The sequence below is a fragment of the Pezoporus wallicus genome, unplaced genomic scaffold (assembly GCF_028554395.1).
Source record: "Pezoporus wallicus isolate ANWC-B61680 ecotype Strahan unplaced genomic scaffold, APGP_CSIRO_Pwel_v1 scaffold_2146, whole genome shotgun sequence".
NCBI lineage: Eukaryota > Metazoa > Chordata > Aves > Psittaciformes > Psittacidae > Pezoporus > Pezoporus wallicus.
In genome coordinates, this window is record NW_026639769.1 from 159,651 (window position 1) to 173,927 (window position 14,277).

The 14,277-nt window shown below is 44.8% G+C and overlaps 1 protein-coding gene across 4 annotated transcripts in view; it reads left to right on the forward strand.

Annotated features, from left to right (window-relative positions):
* RGS6 (regulator of G protein signaling 6) overlaps nt 1–14,277 on the forward strand; it is a 142,744-nt gene that overhangs the window by 94,321 nt on the left and 34,146 nt on the right. For all 4 annotated transcript variants that reach the window (XM_057416070.1, XM_057416072.1, XM_057416071.1 and 1 more), the window contains 2 exons: nt 3,120–3,245; nt 11,775–11,961. In XM_057416070.1, the coding sequence (XP_057272053.1) occupies nt 3,120–3,245; nt 11,775–11,961 (313 nt within the window). The remainder of the gene's footprint in view (nt 1–3,119; nt 3,246–11,774; nt 11,962–14,277) is intronic.

Sequence of the window (14,277 nt, forward strand, 5' to 3'; positions counted from 1 at the left end):
TTTTACAGTTGTCTTGCCATTTTGTTTGTGTGGTTTCCCCACTGCCCTATTTGGGTAGGAAGTTGTATGTCTGTGACTTGACAAGATATGAGTACATAGTTAAAGTTTAAACAGGAGCTTAAGCTTTATCACTTCTGGGAATTATTCAGCCTTTCCACTACCATATGACCTGATGTGTGAAATGCTGTAAGTCAGGTAACAGACATTCTCATGCCTGTTTAAGACATGCATACTCGGGTCTTAAGAATCCACAGATAAGACACTGTTAAAAAATATCTGTTCCAGCACATTTCCTTTGACCCTTGAGATCCTTCTCTCTGATCCTCCTTCTGCTGCGGTACTTCAGCCCTGCTCCTGTCCTGGGGTCCCATGAAAAATACGAGACGGGTTATAGGGCAGTGGCCATTCCTGCTGTGTGGAGCTGTATCTGACACAGGAGCCAGAGGAGTTTAGCTCACACATAATGTATGAGACCTGGCAGGTCAGAATTATAATAGATTAACAAAGCGAGTTGAGGCCGCACCTGCTAGTGAACAAGCTGGCCTGTCTCTGTTATGGTGTCTAATAGATGAAAAGGAGATTGAAAGGCTGTAGGAACTCCAATGTTTGGCACCTCAGAGAGTTTCTCCAAAAAAGCAAGCACAGCACTGCAATTTAGCTCATCTTTTGCCCATGAGATGTTGGTGCAAGGGAAGTCTGCCCAGTGTCTACATCTCTTGGTATCACAGGCTACCCACAGCCTTGTAGTGGAACTGAAATTGTCCTGCCTGCGCTTTTGCCTAGCAGCTATCACAGCAGGTTTGAATGGAATCGCCATGCCATGTATCACCATGACTGCTCACACGCATCCTGTGGCCAACTACTGCAAGTGTTCAGTGGCTTCTCATTTAACTGCTGCTGTTCAGCACCAAATCTGAACTGGGAGCTCTCTTCTTTGAAAAGAAAATGCCAAATTAATCCTGTTTGGTTTTGAATAATATTGTAAACTTGAAGATGCTACCAGCCTAAGAAAGCCAATTCATAGTAAAACAGTGTTATAGGAAAAGGGCAAGTTTTTCCCTGTTTAAAAACCATCTGGTCTGGGATGTGAAAGATTTTCACCTGTTTTTCTGGTAGTCACAGAACTCCATTAGTTTCATAATCTCTGCCCCTCTTCATATCATTCTAGTCTCTTGGATTTCCTGCTTAGTCAGTATCTCTCCTTTTCTCCATCCTCTCCAGCAGGGCTAGAACCAGATACGGTCCCTGCAAAATACACTTCTGTAGGAACCCTGACCCACAAAGTAGTCCAGGCATCCATTATTTCTGCATCTGTTGAGGTAGCTGGAAATCCCAGAAAAGATGTCCATGTCCCTGAAGAATACAATTAGCCTGAGGTCATGGCCTTTATAGGAATTTAAAATAAATGCTTGGCTTCTGCTATGATTTCAGAGTTAAGGAAGGTGACTATTCTGCTGATGGAAAAAGAGAAAGTTGTATTGTTGGAAGATAGAAGAATAAACAGCTCTGTATTTCTATTTTATTCTCTATTGTAAAAGAACTCACTGCATCTGCATACAGTTCCAACTTGATGAATAATTAAATGATCCCTGAGATCCCCTTGTGTTGCCTGGTAAGCTGTTTCCTCAGTTAGGAGAGCAGAGCCTTTGCTCAAGAAAACAAAGAGCCTATCACTTCTAATGATAAGAGAGGCTGCTGAGTATGGGCAGCCCTGTGCCACTGCAGTTCATCCTTCATGGCACTTTGGATTCAGAAAACATCATGGAAATCTTTCCATTTTAGACAGCACATTGGTGAGGGTTTTTTTCATGCTCAAACACTGTGCAGCAGCAAGAAGAGCAGCAACAAATCTTTGGATTCAGCAGGAAATTCATGGCTTTCATGTCCCCATGTCCAGGCTGGCTCATTTAACAGGTAGGCTGGCATCTGCAGTGCTGGCTGCTGGGAAAGTGCAAAAGGAGCCATCCTGAGTGCTCTGCACTTCGAGTGAGGACATGCCCATCAATTTTACTTAGTCTTTACACCAAGAGGAAATCAAAGCAGGCATTTTATTTACCCCTTTGGCTTATTTGGTCTTCAGCACAGATCGCCACTGTCCCCTAAGGCTCTGAGATTAGGAATCACCGTGGACATGACAGGACATGTAGTTTAATAGATATGTACTGTTAACAATGGCTCCACTGTCACAAATGTGAGCAGCTGAGCTGTATTTTAATGGTTGTCTCGTAGTATGATGCCATCACACCAGAAGCTTTCAAACACTTTGTGAGCCCAGATTATACTCTGATGTGGACTGTCTCATAGGATCCTTGTGATTCCCAGGCATTGCCTCTCCCCATAGGCATCTCTGCAACATGTCTGGCAATTCACACAATGGCTTATGTAAGTGGGAGTGCATTAAGAAATAATTCAGGAGAAATATTTTTAGTGATTTTGGGTGCCTTGCATCTCAGTGTCCCAGCTGAGAAACAAAATAAGACTCTGATTAACATGGAGGGTAAAAGGCTTTTTAGTCTTCCAAGACTTAGGCATCCAAAAATCAGAGGCACTGAAAAATAAAATACCATAAACCAGTAATTTTTAGAAGCCTCATCTGCACTGCTTCTTAGTGAAACTACTTAATGCAAATGTGGAACTGAAAGTCTGAAGCCAATTCCAAGTGACCAGCCAGCACTGTGTGGGACACAAGGAGACCCTCTGGAGCATACCAGCAGTGAGAGGAGCACTGCTGGCAAATTTCTGCTTTGACATACAAGAAATCCCAAAGTACATTTAGGAGATATGCAAGAAGTGTGTAATCAATACTTATTCAAGTATGGTGTGCTGTTCTTTACATGAAAACTACTAGAAATTACTCTGCATATCATTCACTATTTCGCTCATTTGCCTTATACGTAGCACCCAAATAGTACTGTTGCTTTAATGATGGCCCTGGTCTTTATAGCTTCCTTTGTGTGTTATTTGCTAAGTTGTAGTTCTGCAAAATCCTAAGAACAAATATCCACCATCTCATCTGATGATCTTCCTCCCTTTGCTGCTTAACAGAAACAGCAGCAGCTGTTTGGACAGCAGGCAGAAATGCACATTCCATCTGTTTTTTCCGTTCTCTTTCCAAACAGCAAAGAACCTAGTCAGCAGCGTGTGAAAAGATGGGGTTTCTCCATGGATGAGGTGCTGAAGGACCCAGTAGGACGAGACCAGTTCCTTCGTTTCCTGGAATCAGAATTCAGCTCTGAAAACCTGAGGTAAAATCTTTTTTTTTTTTTGACTTGAACTAAATGAATGGGTCAAATCCTACTCTCTTGCACAGGTGAAATGCAATGCTTTCTCTGTCTTGAACTGCTAAAAATGCCCATTTGAATCAAGTTGAGAATGGCAAGGTTTGGCCCATAGCACTGCTATAGATGCCTATACTAGAACTATGTCAGTAGTCTCAGGAACAGTGTTTAGCATAGCCAGTGCTGTCAAGCAGCATGTGCAAAAGGCTTGCAAAATTGTAATAATGTGGTAAGACACAGCTATTAATAGTGCTATTAAGCCCCCTAATAATATATAGGATTTACATATGCATTTATGTCAGGGGTCGTGTAAGGGAAACATTATGGTGATCATGTGGCTAAAACCTGTTGCAGTACTGGCACTCACCAAATCAGGTTTGAAACAGCTAGTTTTAATTCTGGCACCTCCTAAGTATTTGAGAGCTTGATTCTCACCTTAATAGCACTCTCTCTGTGTGAGGATTCAAAGTACCTGGCTTCTTATGTTGTTCGGAAGACAAAACTTCTATTATGAAGCATTATGCAGACACCCACACGATCCTACATCAGACTGAGAGTCTATAAATCTATTGTGCACAATTCTGCTGCCTCAACTACAGCAGGACTAGGCAGCAGTAGTTGTTGCCAATTTTTTGGTGAACTAACACTAGATGAAGACAAAACCTTTCCTAGAAGGTCCAGCCCCTCTGGCCTTATCCATAATACTGTTCTAAACACAATCTCTGGCCCTAACACATTGCTCCAAGATACAGTCCCATTGGAGAACTGATAAAAAGACACTGGAAGTGCCAACAGCATGCTTCAATGCTTCAAAGGGCATGCCTGTTTCTTCAGTCTCTACAGCTGCAAAACTAAGTGCTAAAGTCAGCATCTTAGGATTCATTTGTCACCCCTACATACCCCAGAACTAATGAATTAAGTCATTTGCCTTTATTGATACCAGTTATCTTCTCATACTGACAGAAAAAGAGAGGTGTAGCTAGATACCCCCAGAGGCGCTAAGCTAAACTCATAGCCCTGTCTACATAGCGAGGATCTGAGTCCCCTGCTTGCCCTAGAATTAGTCAGGATACAGCCACAGGTTTTATAATCCTTGTCTTGAATCCTAACTCTAATTCCAACCCTAAAAAAAAGTAGTTCATCTTAGGGAAAGTAGCTCTCTTGCTGTGGAGAGGGTGATGCAGATACAACCAAGCCACAACAGGTCCTGTAACAGAAGCAAATGCACTGCAGTGAGCTCTGAGAAACTGGGGTTCTCAGGATTATGCTTGGAACAGGGCTGGGGCTGCAAGGTCCAAAGAAAATAGGAGAAGGCTTGTACCAGCCAGAGATGCAGTCTGAACAAACAGGTAGAGTTTGATACTTGGTGGCTGGAGTTACAGTTCAGATCCTCACCTGCATGTGACAACCAACCAGATTTACTGCCACATTCACCCATTTGTGCAGGAGCAGGAAGATGTTGGTTTAGCAGCAGGGTGGTTTGCAGCAGGGCAGGCTGCAGCCACCAGCCTGTGCTGCCAGTGAGGGTTTGAGCTGGTGTCAGGGTGCCATTGTGGGCTCTTATACTCTTGTGTGTGAGACCCTTTACCTTGCTCCGTGACTGAGGTACAGCAGGTCAGAGGCACTACAGAGATAACTGCAACAGTCCTCACCTGCTCCTTCCCCTCATTAGTCCTGGAGACACAGAAGGATCTGACAGTAATGTAATTTGACTGCCCTAGATGTGGCAGTATCCAGGAAAACCCATTTGTTTTACAGAGCCTGAATTACATTGCAGAGGCTTGTTCATGGTGCTCTGGTGCCCTCTTAGCACATGCATGAGCACAGGGACCAGTTCTTTGGGGCACTCCTGTTCCTGGACGCCCAGTTATCATTGGTAGGCATGGCCAGAGAGCTCACAATTTCACTGGCAAAACGGAGCCTGCTCCCCAGATGAGGAAACCTGCTGTAACTGAGCATACGGTCAGTTGGGTTTTGGTCTTTACTGGTACTGAGCTGGTTTGATGTTGTTCTGAGTTTACACCAACTGAGAGCTTGATTGTATGGCCTTTTAAGTCTGTGGTTTGTTTTGGTTTGTTGGGGTTTTTTGCTTAGAAAAATCAAATACATTAGTAAAGTATGTGAACAATCACCCACCTCAGTGCAGTCCACTAGCTTGTGAGTTCTGAAAGGGAAATTCCCCAGAAAGTGACTGTAAATGACATTGGAACTGACCATCCTATTTCTCAGAATTGCCTGTCCAGAGAGAAATACAGGGAACATGCTAGAAGCAAAACTGTGAAAAATCAATGCACCATTGTTTGTTATTTTTAAAAACCTGAGAGTTAACTTGTGAGATAAACAAGGGAGTGTTACTAAATTACATAAATGAGCTTGAAATTTTATTGCTGAACAGGTACTGAGCTCATATGTTTACTGCACTTATGTACAGTGGTGCTCATTTGCAATTCAGTTGTAGTGATGAAGTACAAAATTAGTATACTGCATTGAAATACTCCTCAAATAGGTTTTCTGAAATATGTCTGGGGTTGTACTAATGAAATCCAACAGGTTTTATGACAGGTTTTGTGGCAGGTGTCCCCCACATTACTCCTACTCAAATAGAGAAAGAGAAGGCAAGCATGTACCTTCCTTGGTCAGGCAGAGCTGCTCCTCCTGCTGATGGACATTCTCTTTGGGTTTGAGATGGCTTGTAGCAAAGGGAGGCTGCAAGTCAGTGGGCTGGGTTAGAGGTTAACTCCCACATCCTTCTTGGGAGATAGTGGTATAATATGGGAACATTGCTATCATTCTTACAGTCTCCTTATCATGGTATTGCCTTACATGGTATCGTTATTGTCTGATACTGGATCAGTATTAGCAAGCTGCTTAAAGCTTTATATAACAACAGGATGTAAAGGCAGAAATATTAATGAAGAAAACTGGAACAGCGTGGATCATTAGCGGTGGTGCTAGAGAGCAGAAGGTGGCTCTCCAGGGTTCAGGTGTGGCAGAGAAAGCTCCTGAATTCTCATTAGGCATGTGTGAGAGAAAGGAAAGCAATTGCTGAGTTCTTTGACATGCAGGCAAAATTTAAATTACACCCAAGAGCAAAGTTGGGGTTTGTGTCTCCTAAGTTGGCAAGTTGGAAGCATGTGCTTTCTTCTGTATCATCCAGGGTCCTTTTAGAGCTCAAGGAGGGAAGCTGAAGAGGAGTCAGTGAATCATCCAGGAAGGATTTTTTTCAGCTTTAAGTACAAACAAAACTAAAAGCACCTAAATTATCCTGTAAAGCACCTATCCCTATCTACCACCTATAAGCCTGGAGAGACTGATTCAAATTACAGATTCTGCATGGTAGATGTCTACAGTTAAGTGAGATGCATCCCACCCAAACCCTGGGAAGCTGTAAGGAGCTTTTGGAGAGCACAGCATGTAGCACATTTGCAGTTAAGGACTTTCCTCCCAGTAATTATGCAGAGATTTGGGAACTGTTGCAGCAGTCTTTTGGGAGTGTCAGTAGGATCTTCATTAACACTGACAGGAGTCCTGGAGACCCGTGGTGTCTTCAAGGCAGATCTGAGAAACTGCTGGAAAATCTAAAAATTCCTGGTAGTGCTAGAAAAGGTTCCATGAAGCATGTGCTTAAGAATGCCTTGACATTAATGTAACTCACTGCTATGGCAAGGGGACCAAATTCTGCTCTTGTACTCAGTGGTGGAAGTCCCAGATCACAGGTTGACTGTGGTGGGGTATTTCCATATCTTCCTGGCTGAGAAAAATTGGTCCCAGTGAGGATCTCGAGTGAGGCACTGCCAGAGATAGCAGCAGACTGGACTCGCTGACCTCCCGGGTGTCCTTCCAGCTGTGTTTCTGTGTTCTAATAAACTTGCAGGATCATGTCCACCAAGTCTCCTGGGCTCAGTTGAGCCCTTTAACTTACTTATTTACTGGCCGTCCATCATTTGAGAGCAGGGAAACCAGTTGGTTGGGTATTTTTCTGTTTTCATTTTAACTCTTTTTCTTGCGCTCTTTTCTTTCTCCCCTCTGTTACTATCTTTCATCTACAATTAGTTTTGATTCTGTTGGTTTTTGAAGTAACCAAAATAGAGCAGAGAAAATACCAAGCTTCAATTAAAAAAAAAAAAGAAAAGAAAAAAGGCCAACAAGGAATTGTTGTACATTTTTATGACCTGGAAATCTCCTGAGACATCTCAAGATTGCTGAGATGTTCATCTATCTGGTGGATTGATTGGGTGTTTTTTTCCTGCCAGCTTCAAAGAGTGTCAGCTGGAAAGAGAAACAACTAAGTGGGAATATGGGACATGGGAATTTTACCCAAAGGGGAGGCAGATTGCACACCTGTTTATAGACCTAAATAGAGAACACATGACACTGCATAGGAATGCATGGCAAAGCTTGCAGTGCACGAATGGAGGAGTTTTATGGGTTATTGTGAACATATGTTGAAAATAGAGTTATCCAGAAAAGGACTTTACCTGCAGAAAAGGTTTCTTTCTTACATGATCCCTGACGGCTGCAACTTGTTGCCAATTTTTTTACATTTCTTTTGGCCTTTATTAGGAAAGGAAAAGTTATGGCCTTGAGGAGAGCACATACCTTAAGCAAAACCCACCCAGGCCCTTTTCTTAATAAAAAAACATTTACAGAGGAAGTTTCCAACCACTTCCAAAGCCTCCAAAAGGGCAGGCAGAGCACTGAGCATTCGGGCTGGTCGCACGGGGTGCTGTGCGACTGTCACGGTGTGTGCGGGGGTCATCTTGGGGGATGCATCGCCCCGCCGGAGCAGGGCGGCAGGGCTCCTCCCCGCCTGGCCAGCAGGCGGCGCCGCTGCTCCGCGGCGGAGCGGGCGCGGGCGGGCCGAGCCCGGCTGGCGCTGCCAGGGGTGAGGGGCCCGCGTGAGCCCGAGCCGGCCGCCGCCCGTGGGCGAATGGGCATCTCCCGAGCCAGAGAACTGAAAGGCAGCAGGAAGAGGGGCTTAAGATTTGGAGGTGGGGTGTAGGGCCAGCCGGGGGGCAGCTTGCGCGCCCTCGCACCGTAGTCACCTGGGCAATGCCGCGCTAGGGAAGGACTGTGTCCTGAGCGCGCAGTCTCGCTGTAGGCATCTGTCCCCAGTGTGCTCCTTGGAGAACAGAATGCAGCTCACTGTGCCAAGGATCTGGCCGTTCAGCAACACCCAGATGTAACTATTTCCCGTCAGAACCGCGTGTTGATTTATACCTATTACTTTCATTCATTTCCCCTCCCAGCTGTGATGTTAAAATTGTATTTATTCTCTCTGTGAAAGGTAGTGGGAGCAAGATTGTGAATGGTTGGAGATGTGAGACGGGAGGTGCACCAGATACTTGCATGGAGCTGCTGAGGCAAAGAAGCAACTGTGTTTTCGTTCTAAACTCAGTCACTTGGGGATTTCACTGACAAGCCAGGAGTATCGTGTCCTCCTTAACGATGGGGATATGACACTGTCCTTGTGTTGACAGTTGTTCCTCAGTCTCTTCATCAGGTGTTGAAATGAAATGTTCTTTTACAACCTACCTCAGAAGCAGCTTCCTGTCCTTCCCCAGCAGCCTTTTCACGAGGGGGCTTCTGCAGTGCCTTATGGGGAGGCAGAGCAGGCACACTGAGGCCCAGGAGCCCTCTTTGCCTTGAAAGGCTGCATAGGATAAAGTGTCATTATGGGATATCTCCTGCAAGTGACAGCAGCTTAATTAAAAGCTGGATGAGACTGGAATGGTTTATTCCGCTGACAACAGTTTAGAACACCATATTATCAACCTTCTCCGGAGCTTACATGCTGTTTGATATAGGGCAAAGAACCTGTGATCAATGCTGCTGTTCTCTCTGTGCAGACAGTCCCTATGCCAGTCCTGCTCCCCTTATAGGGCACCTACAGAGAGGACACAGGAGGACATCTCCCTCCTCCCCTGCCCTGTGCCAGAAGAATCCACTGGAGATCTGCCTCCCAGAGAAAGGGAGGAGGCAATGTAGGATCTTCTCCTGACACCTTGTGAACGTGGGGCTGGGCTTGTGCTTCAGAAATGGTGGATCTGACTCAGGGAATATAATTGAGCACAAATTCCAGCACAGCCATCGTGTATCTGTTCCTTTCCTGGGAAGAAATACCTGCTTCTCTCATGTAAAAGCTGTACAAATCTGATAGCAAAGCCCTGCTTATGCACTGGCTTCAGGATGATTTCTTGTGGCAAAGAATTTGCCTTGGAGTTGAGGCTGCGGGGCTGAGTACTCCTCTTTGATGTTCCTCGGTTTTCGGATACCAGCTGTAGTGAACAGGTTTGAAATTTTTACCAAGGCAAAACTCCCCTTTGCCTTGAAGAGGACATCCAGCCTTGGGCATGAATTTGCAATTGCTTGCAGTAAAAAGAGCTTGTTCTTGTTAGTGTCAGGTTGGTCTGGTTGGTTGGTTTTCAGATTGAGCCAAATGGTTATTAAAATGGATGGTGCTCCTGTTCTGGCAAGCTGTCACTTCACAGCGCACCCTGTTCTCTCATGAGTGTGCTTTCCCAGCCCGCCTCCCCAGCTCCAGGGGCAGAAGATAAGCCAGCAGAAAATGTTCTCTCTAGCCAAGTGTTTGTCTGAAATGTCCCAGCTACTCTGGAATGATTAGCATCTTTTCTCTCTGTGCCTTTTCTGCATTCACATGTTCCCATGGCATCTGAAATTGGAAGATGAAATATTTTCCAAGTAAAGAAGCCACATATGGCATCAGATTGTTGCACTGAGTGCACCACCCTTTATTCTCTGTGTGCACCACCCTTTATTCTCTGTGTGCATGCGATAAGTGAGGGTGTCACTTATGGCTCAAATAACATGGCAGGACATCAGGTGCACCTAATGAACATGGAAGTCGAAAAGGGTTCACCATGCACACCCGTCTGACAACCCCAAATACTCTATTTCAGTTTATAAAACCAAATGTTAATGTGTGAGCGCCACTAGTATGTGACTTCACAAGTGCTGATATAGTGTCTGAGCATACCCCACTCCATTTTACTGACAGCCTACCACGGAGCAGGGTAAACCATATGAAGGAATACGATCAAGTGGCTTGGGTGAGTCAGGGCTGTGGCATTAGGCCTGGTAGGGGAGGAGCAGAGGACAGGCAAGGAGGATTGAGCCTGTCCTTGCATCCAGTGAGCATGTTTTTTTCCTCCCAGACTGACTGTTTTCCTCTGTTACAGGTAGGGGACCAAGCTAAATGGGTTAGGGGCCTCATTTGATTACAATAACCCCAGTGTTTCTGAGGTGGTTAGGAACTGGTAAAAGTAAGGAAACAAGGGTCAGAAACAGCACAGGAGTCACTGGGCTGCTGGCTCCTCCACCCACCCTCACTGCCAATGGGATTTTGGTTTGGGAGAGACTTTATCTTCCTCCTTCCGCCATGGAGGGACATTTGCTGCGTGCCAGCGTGTTGCCACCATTAAGTCATTAGGGGTGGGAAATCAGACTTTTCAGTTAAAGTTCAACTGGTTCATTTAGTAGTCTCCCATAGTGACAAAGGGGGGAGCAGAACTTTTTAAGTTGTGCAGCTCTTGCAGATGCCCTGAGCAAGCAGTGACCCAGACAAACCCTGTCCCCACTGCACAGTTCTGGCCTTCTTGTCATCCCTGGGCAATGGACTCCTTTGCCTTGGGGTAGGAAAGAGCTGGCTATTGCAGGTGGCTGCAAAGGTACCTTCTGTAACTATTTGGCCTATAGCCCTCAGCAGTCCCCACAGAGCACTATTGTACCCATTCAGCCGTGTTGCAGGACCTGGGCACCCAGGGAAGAGGCCTTGGGGCATATCTTCTTGCTAGAAAGTAGAGTTGACCAAAACAAATGGTTACTGGGAGGTAGGCATCTTCTGAATTGATAACCTGAAAGAGCATATTTCTGTCAGCAATAAATAATACCAGCACCACCACCAAAATACTTTTTTTTTTTTTCCCTAGGGTAAAAGACAATCAATGCATGTCTTGCAAAAATATTCTGTGTCCTTTGGTTTCACAGATTGAGATTTAAATTATGCCCTTGGCCATCAAAGATAGTATCTTCTCAATGTTTATGATGTTATTTTAGCCTGTAAGTGTGGTCCAGTCAAGAAAATATCCCCCTAGAACTGGAGCGTGGCCATGACAAGATTCATCTCTTCCCACAGCATCCATCTGAATGCTCTTCAGTCTACAAGTCAAAAAGACTGCACGATTCTGGAGGTTTCCTGTTTGCATATCCAATGTCACACCTCTGCAGGGTGGTTTGAATAAGAATGTATTACTTCTCTGTGTGTCACTGTCCTGATCTTAGCCAGAGTGTAAAGGTTTGGTGTAAAGTATATTACACCTTGCCCTGAAATCGTGCTAAGTGGAGAGTCATCTGTGAATTTAGCTAGATGTGGGGTTAGGCTCTATATCTGTGTCTGAGGACTCTGCCCAGGCATATCCATGAAGTCATATAGATTTCTCTCTTTTTCTGTTCTGTTTTAATTTTTGCCGAGTACAGGTTTTGGTTGGCTGTCCAGGATCTCAAGAAACAACCTCTGCAGGATGTAGCCACCAGAGTGGAAGAAATCTGGCAAGAATTTCTAGCTCCTGGGGCTCAAAGTGCTATCAACCTGGATTCCCACAGCTATGAGAAAACAAGCCAAAATGTCAAAGACCCAGGGAGATATACATATGAAGATGCACAGGTTTGGTTTTGATTTTATGGAACTACTGCTAATAAACCTTTCAGTTTTTCTGTGATATTCCACTATCACATTGTCACTGCTCACTTGTAAGAAAAAGGAGACGCACAGTTTGAAGTGACTTTGAGGATATCTGTTCAAGCTGGGTAAATGATATTTTCTTTGAATCTGTCCATTATAACAGGCTAATGCTCCTCTGGGAACAAATGTTCCAAAATTTACAAGTCTGCAAGGCGCAGCAAGCTGGAAGAAGGGCTCATTTGGCAAATATTACCGAGGACACAATTAAAAGTTACTGTCCTTGTAATCATTTTTATCAAAAGCATGTAGTAAAACCAACAGCAAATGAAAAAAAATCACTGTTCTTATATTGTCTTTAAATTGGTGTTCAAAGGCAGTTCTTCAAAATACTCCACTAACAAAATATTTCAGTGTCTGGGGAGATGTTGTGGACCACTTATACAAGGTTAAACAATGAATTTTTCAAGCCAGCATCAAATACTATATTTTCCTGAATGCATCTTGCTCTTTTGGGCCAGCATAGAAGGAATGTGTGCAAAGTTTCAAGGTAATCCCCTGTGAACATCAGGCAACTTAAATGTTCTTTTTAAAGCCGAGAAACACAGGAGTATGAAGACATTCTGGCTAAGATGTATTTTTTGCTTTGCAGTTACATGAACTTCCGCAAATTTGCATCATCTGAAAAAAAAAATGGTGGTGGCAAAACGCAGGTTGAAGCAGATAGGTGAATAGTGGGGGGATTGATTAAATTGATAAATCGAAGTACTGAGAATAAGATGGAGGCCTAGACAATGAGTATTTAATCAGAAGAAGACACAGGATTTAGGCTTGAACTGAGCAGTTCACAGTGTAATTGCCATTCAAAGGGGAGTTGATGAAATCAAGCTGGAGCTCTTGCAGTTAGACTGCAATTTTAGCTCGTTGGGTTAATTTTATTTTTAAGGTCTTTTATGCTGATGGATGTCCTCAGTTCAAGTATGAGGCAAAGGTATATCTTCAGGCCCAGCTATGGTCCTTTTGGAGACTGAATCTGTGCCAAGAGAAGATAAGAATGTGAAAGGTGAACCCAGTTACCTTCTTGTGCAGTGGACAGCTCTAGTTGCTCTCCAAAGGCCAAGCAAGCTGTCTCTGACTGCTTGACCAGATAGCTAAGAAGGCTGTCTAAGAAAACCAGGGAGAAACAGGATGCTGCTGAAGGGCATAGTGCCCTTGTGAAGCTGGAGCAACATTATCTTTTACTGGCTCATCCTGGAGAGGGGATGTTTTTGTTTCCACATCCACTTCGCAGAGCCAATGTAGGTCCCCCCAGTGCTCTCTGTGTCTCCCAGGTATTGTCCTGATGTCTCCCCCAGGTCAGTCCTGCCACACTGGGGGCTCTGTTGTCCATGAATCTGCAGCAGGTCACAGCCCAGCTGCCTTATCTTGGCACCCTGGCATCAGGAGCCCATGAGAGCTCCCACACATCCCACATTCCTAGGAACTCAACCAGACATAACCAGTCAAAACACCGCACTGTGGGAAGGAAAATGTAAGTGCTGTCCTGACCTGTGTATCTTTAGCACAAAGAGGAAAACAACTGTAACATCCTTGTGAATAAAGAACAAGAAAAAAAATAGTTTACTGAACAGCACATTCTTTGAATGCCTGCAGCTCCGATACACTAAGAGGAAGAAAAGGGTTGGCTGAACTAAGAAAATGAAATTGCTGCTCCTGCATTGGAAAAATTGGAGAAGGTGAAGCTGACCTGTGAGACCTGCAAAATACCAGTTCTGTATAAAAAGTGCTGGAAATGAACACACTGCTGTGCTTGGGAAGGGGAAAGTGTAGCAGAACACAGTCTACAAAGCATTGTCTGTTATCAGGTGCTTAACAGTCTACATCAATGTGCTGCTTTGTACAACCTTGGCTCCTAGCCCCAAGGAGCTCTTCCAGATGATGGATGACCATCTGGTATGGCAACTGGCCTGGAATAAAACAAGGAGAGAAGGGAGCTTCCAATAAACCATGCCTCTCGCTTAAGATCTCTTCATCCCAAGGCCACTCTGGAGGGAAATGGATTCCTGTATTACAGAAGCAAATGTTTTGCCATTTCCCCATCTCAGTTTAAGATACTTAGCCACCATTGCTGCTGCCACTGCACCCTGGAGTCCTGCACCACTCTACTTGCAGAGAGCCTCCTTCTCTTGCTGCATCTCCTGCACATGCCCTTGCCCACCCCATGTCCCACTCAAGCCGTGCCACCTCATCTCAGCTCCAAGCAGAGCGTGCTGTTCTGGGTTCACCTGTGCTGGCCTTCCC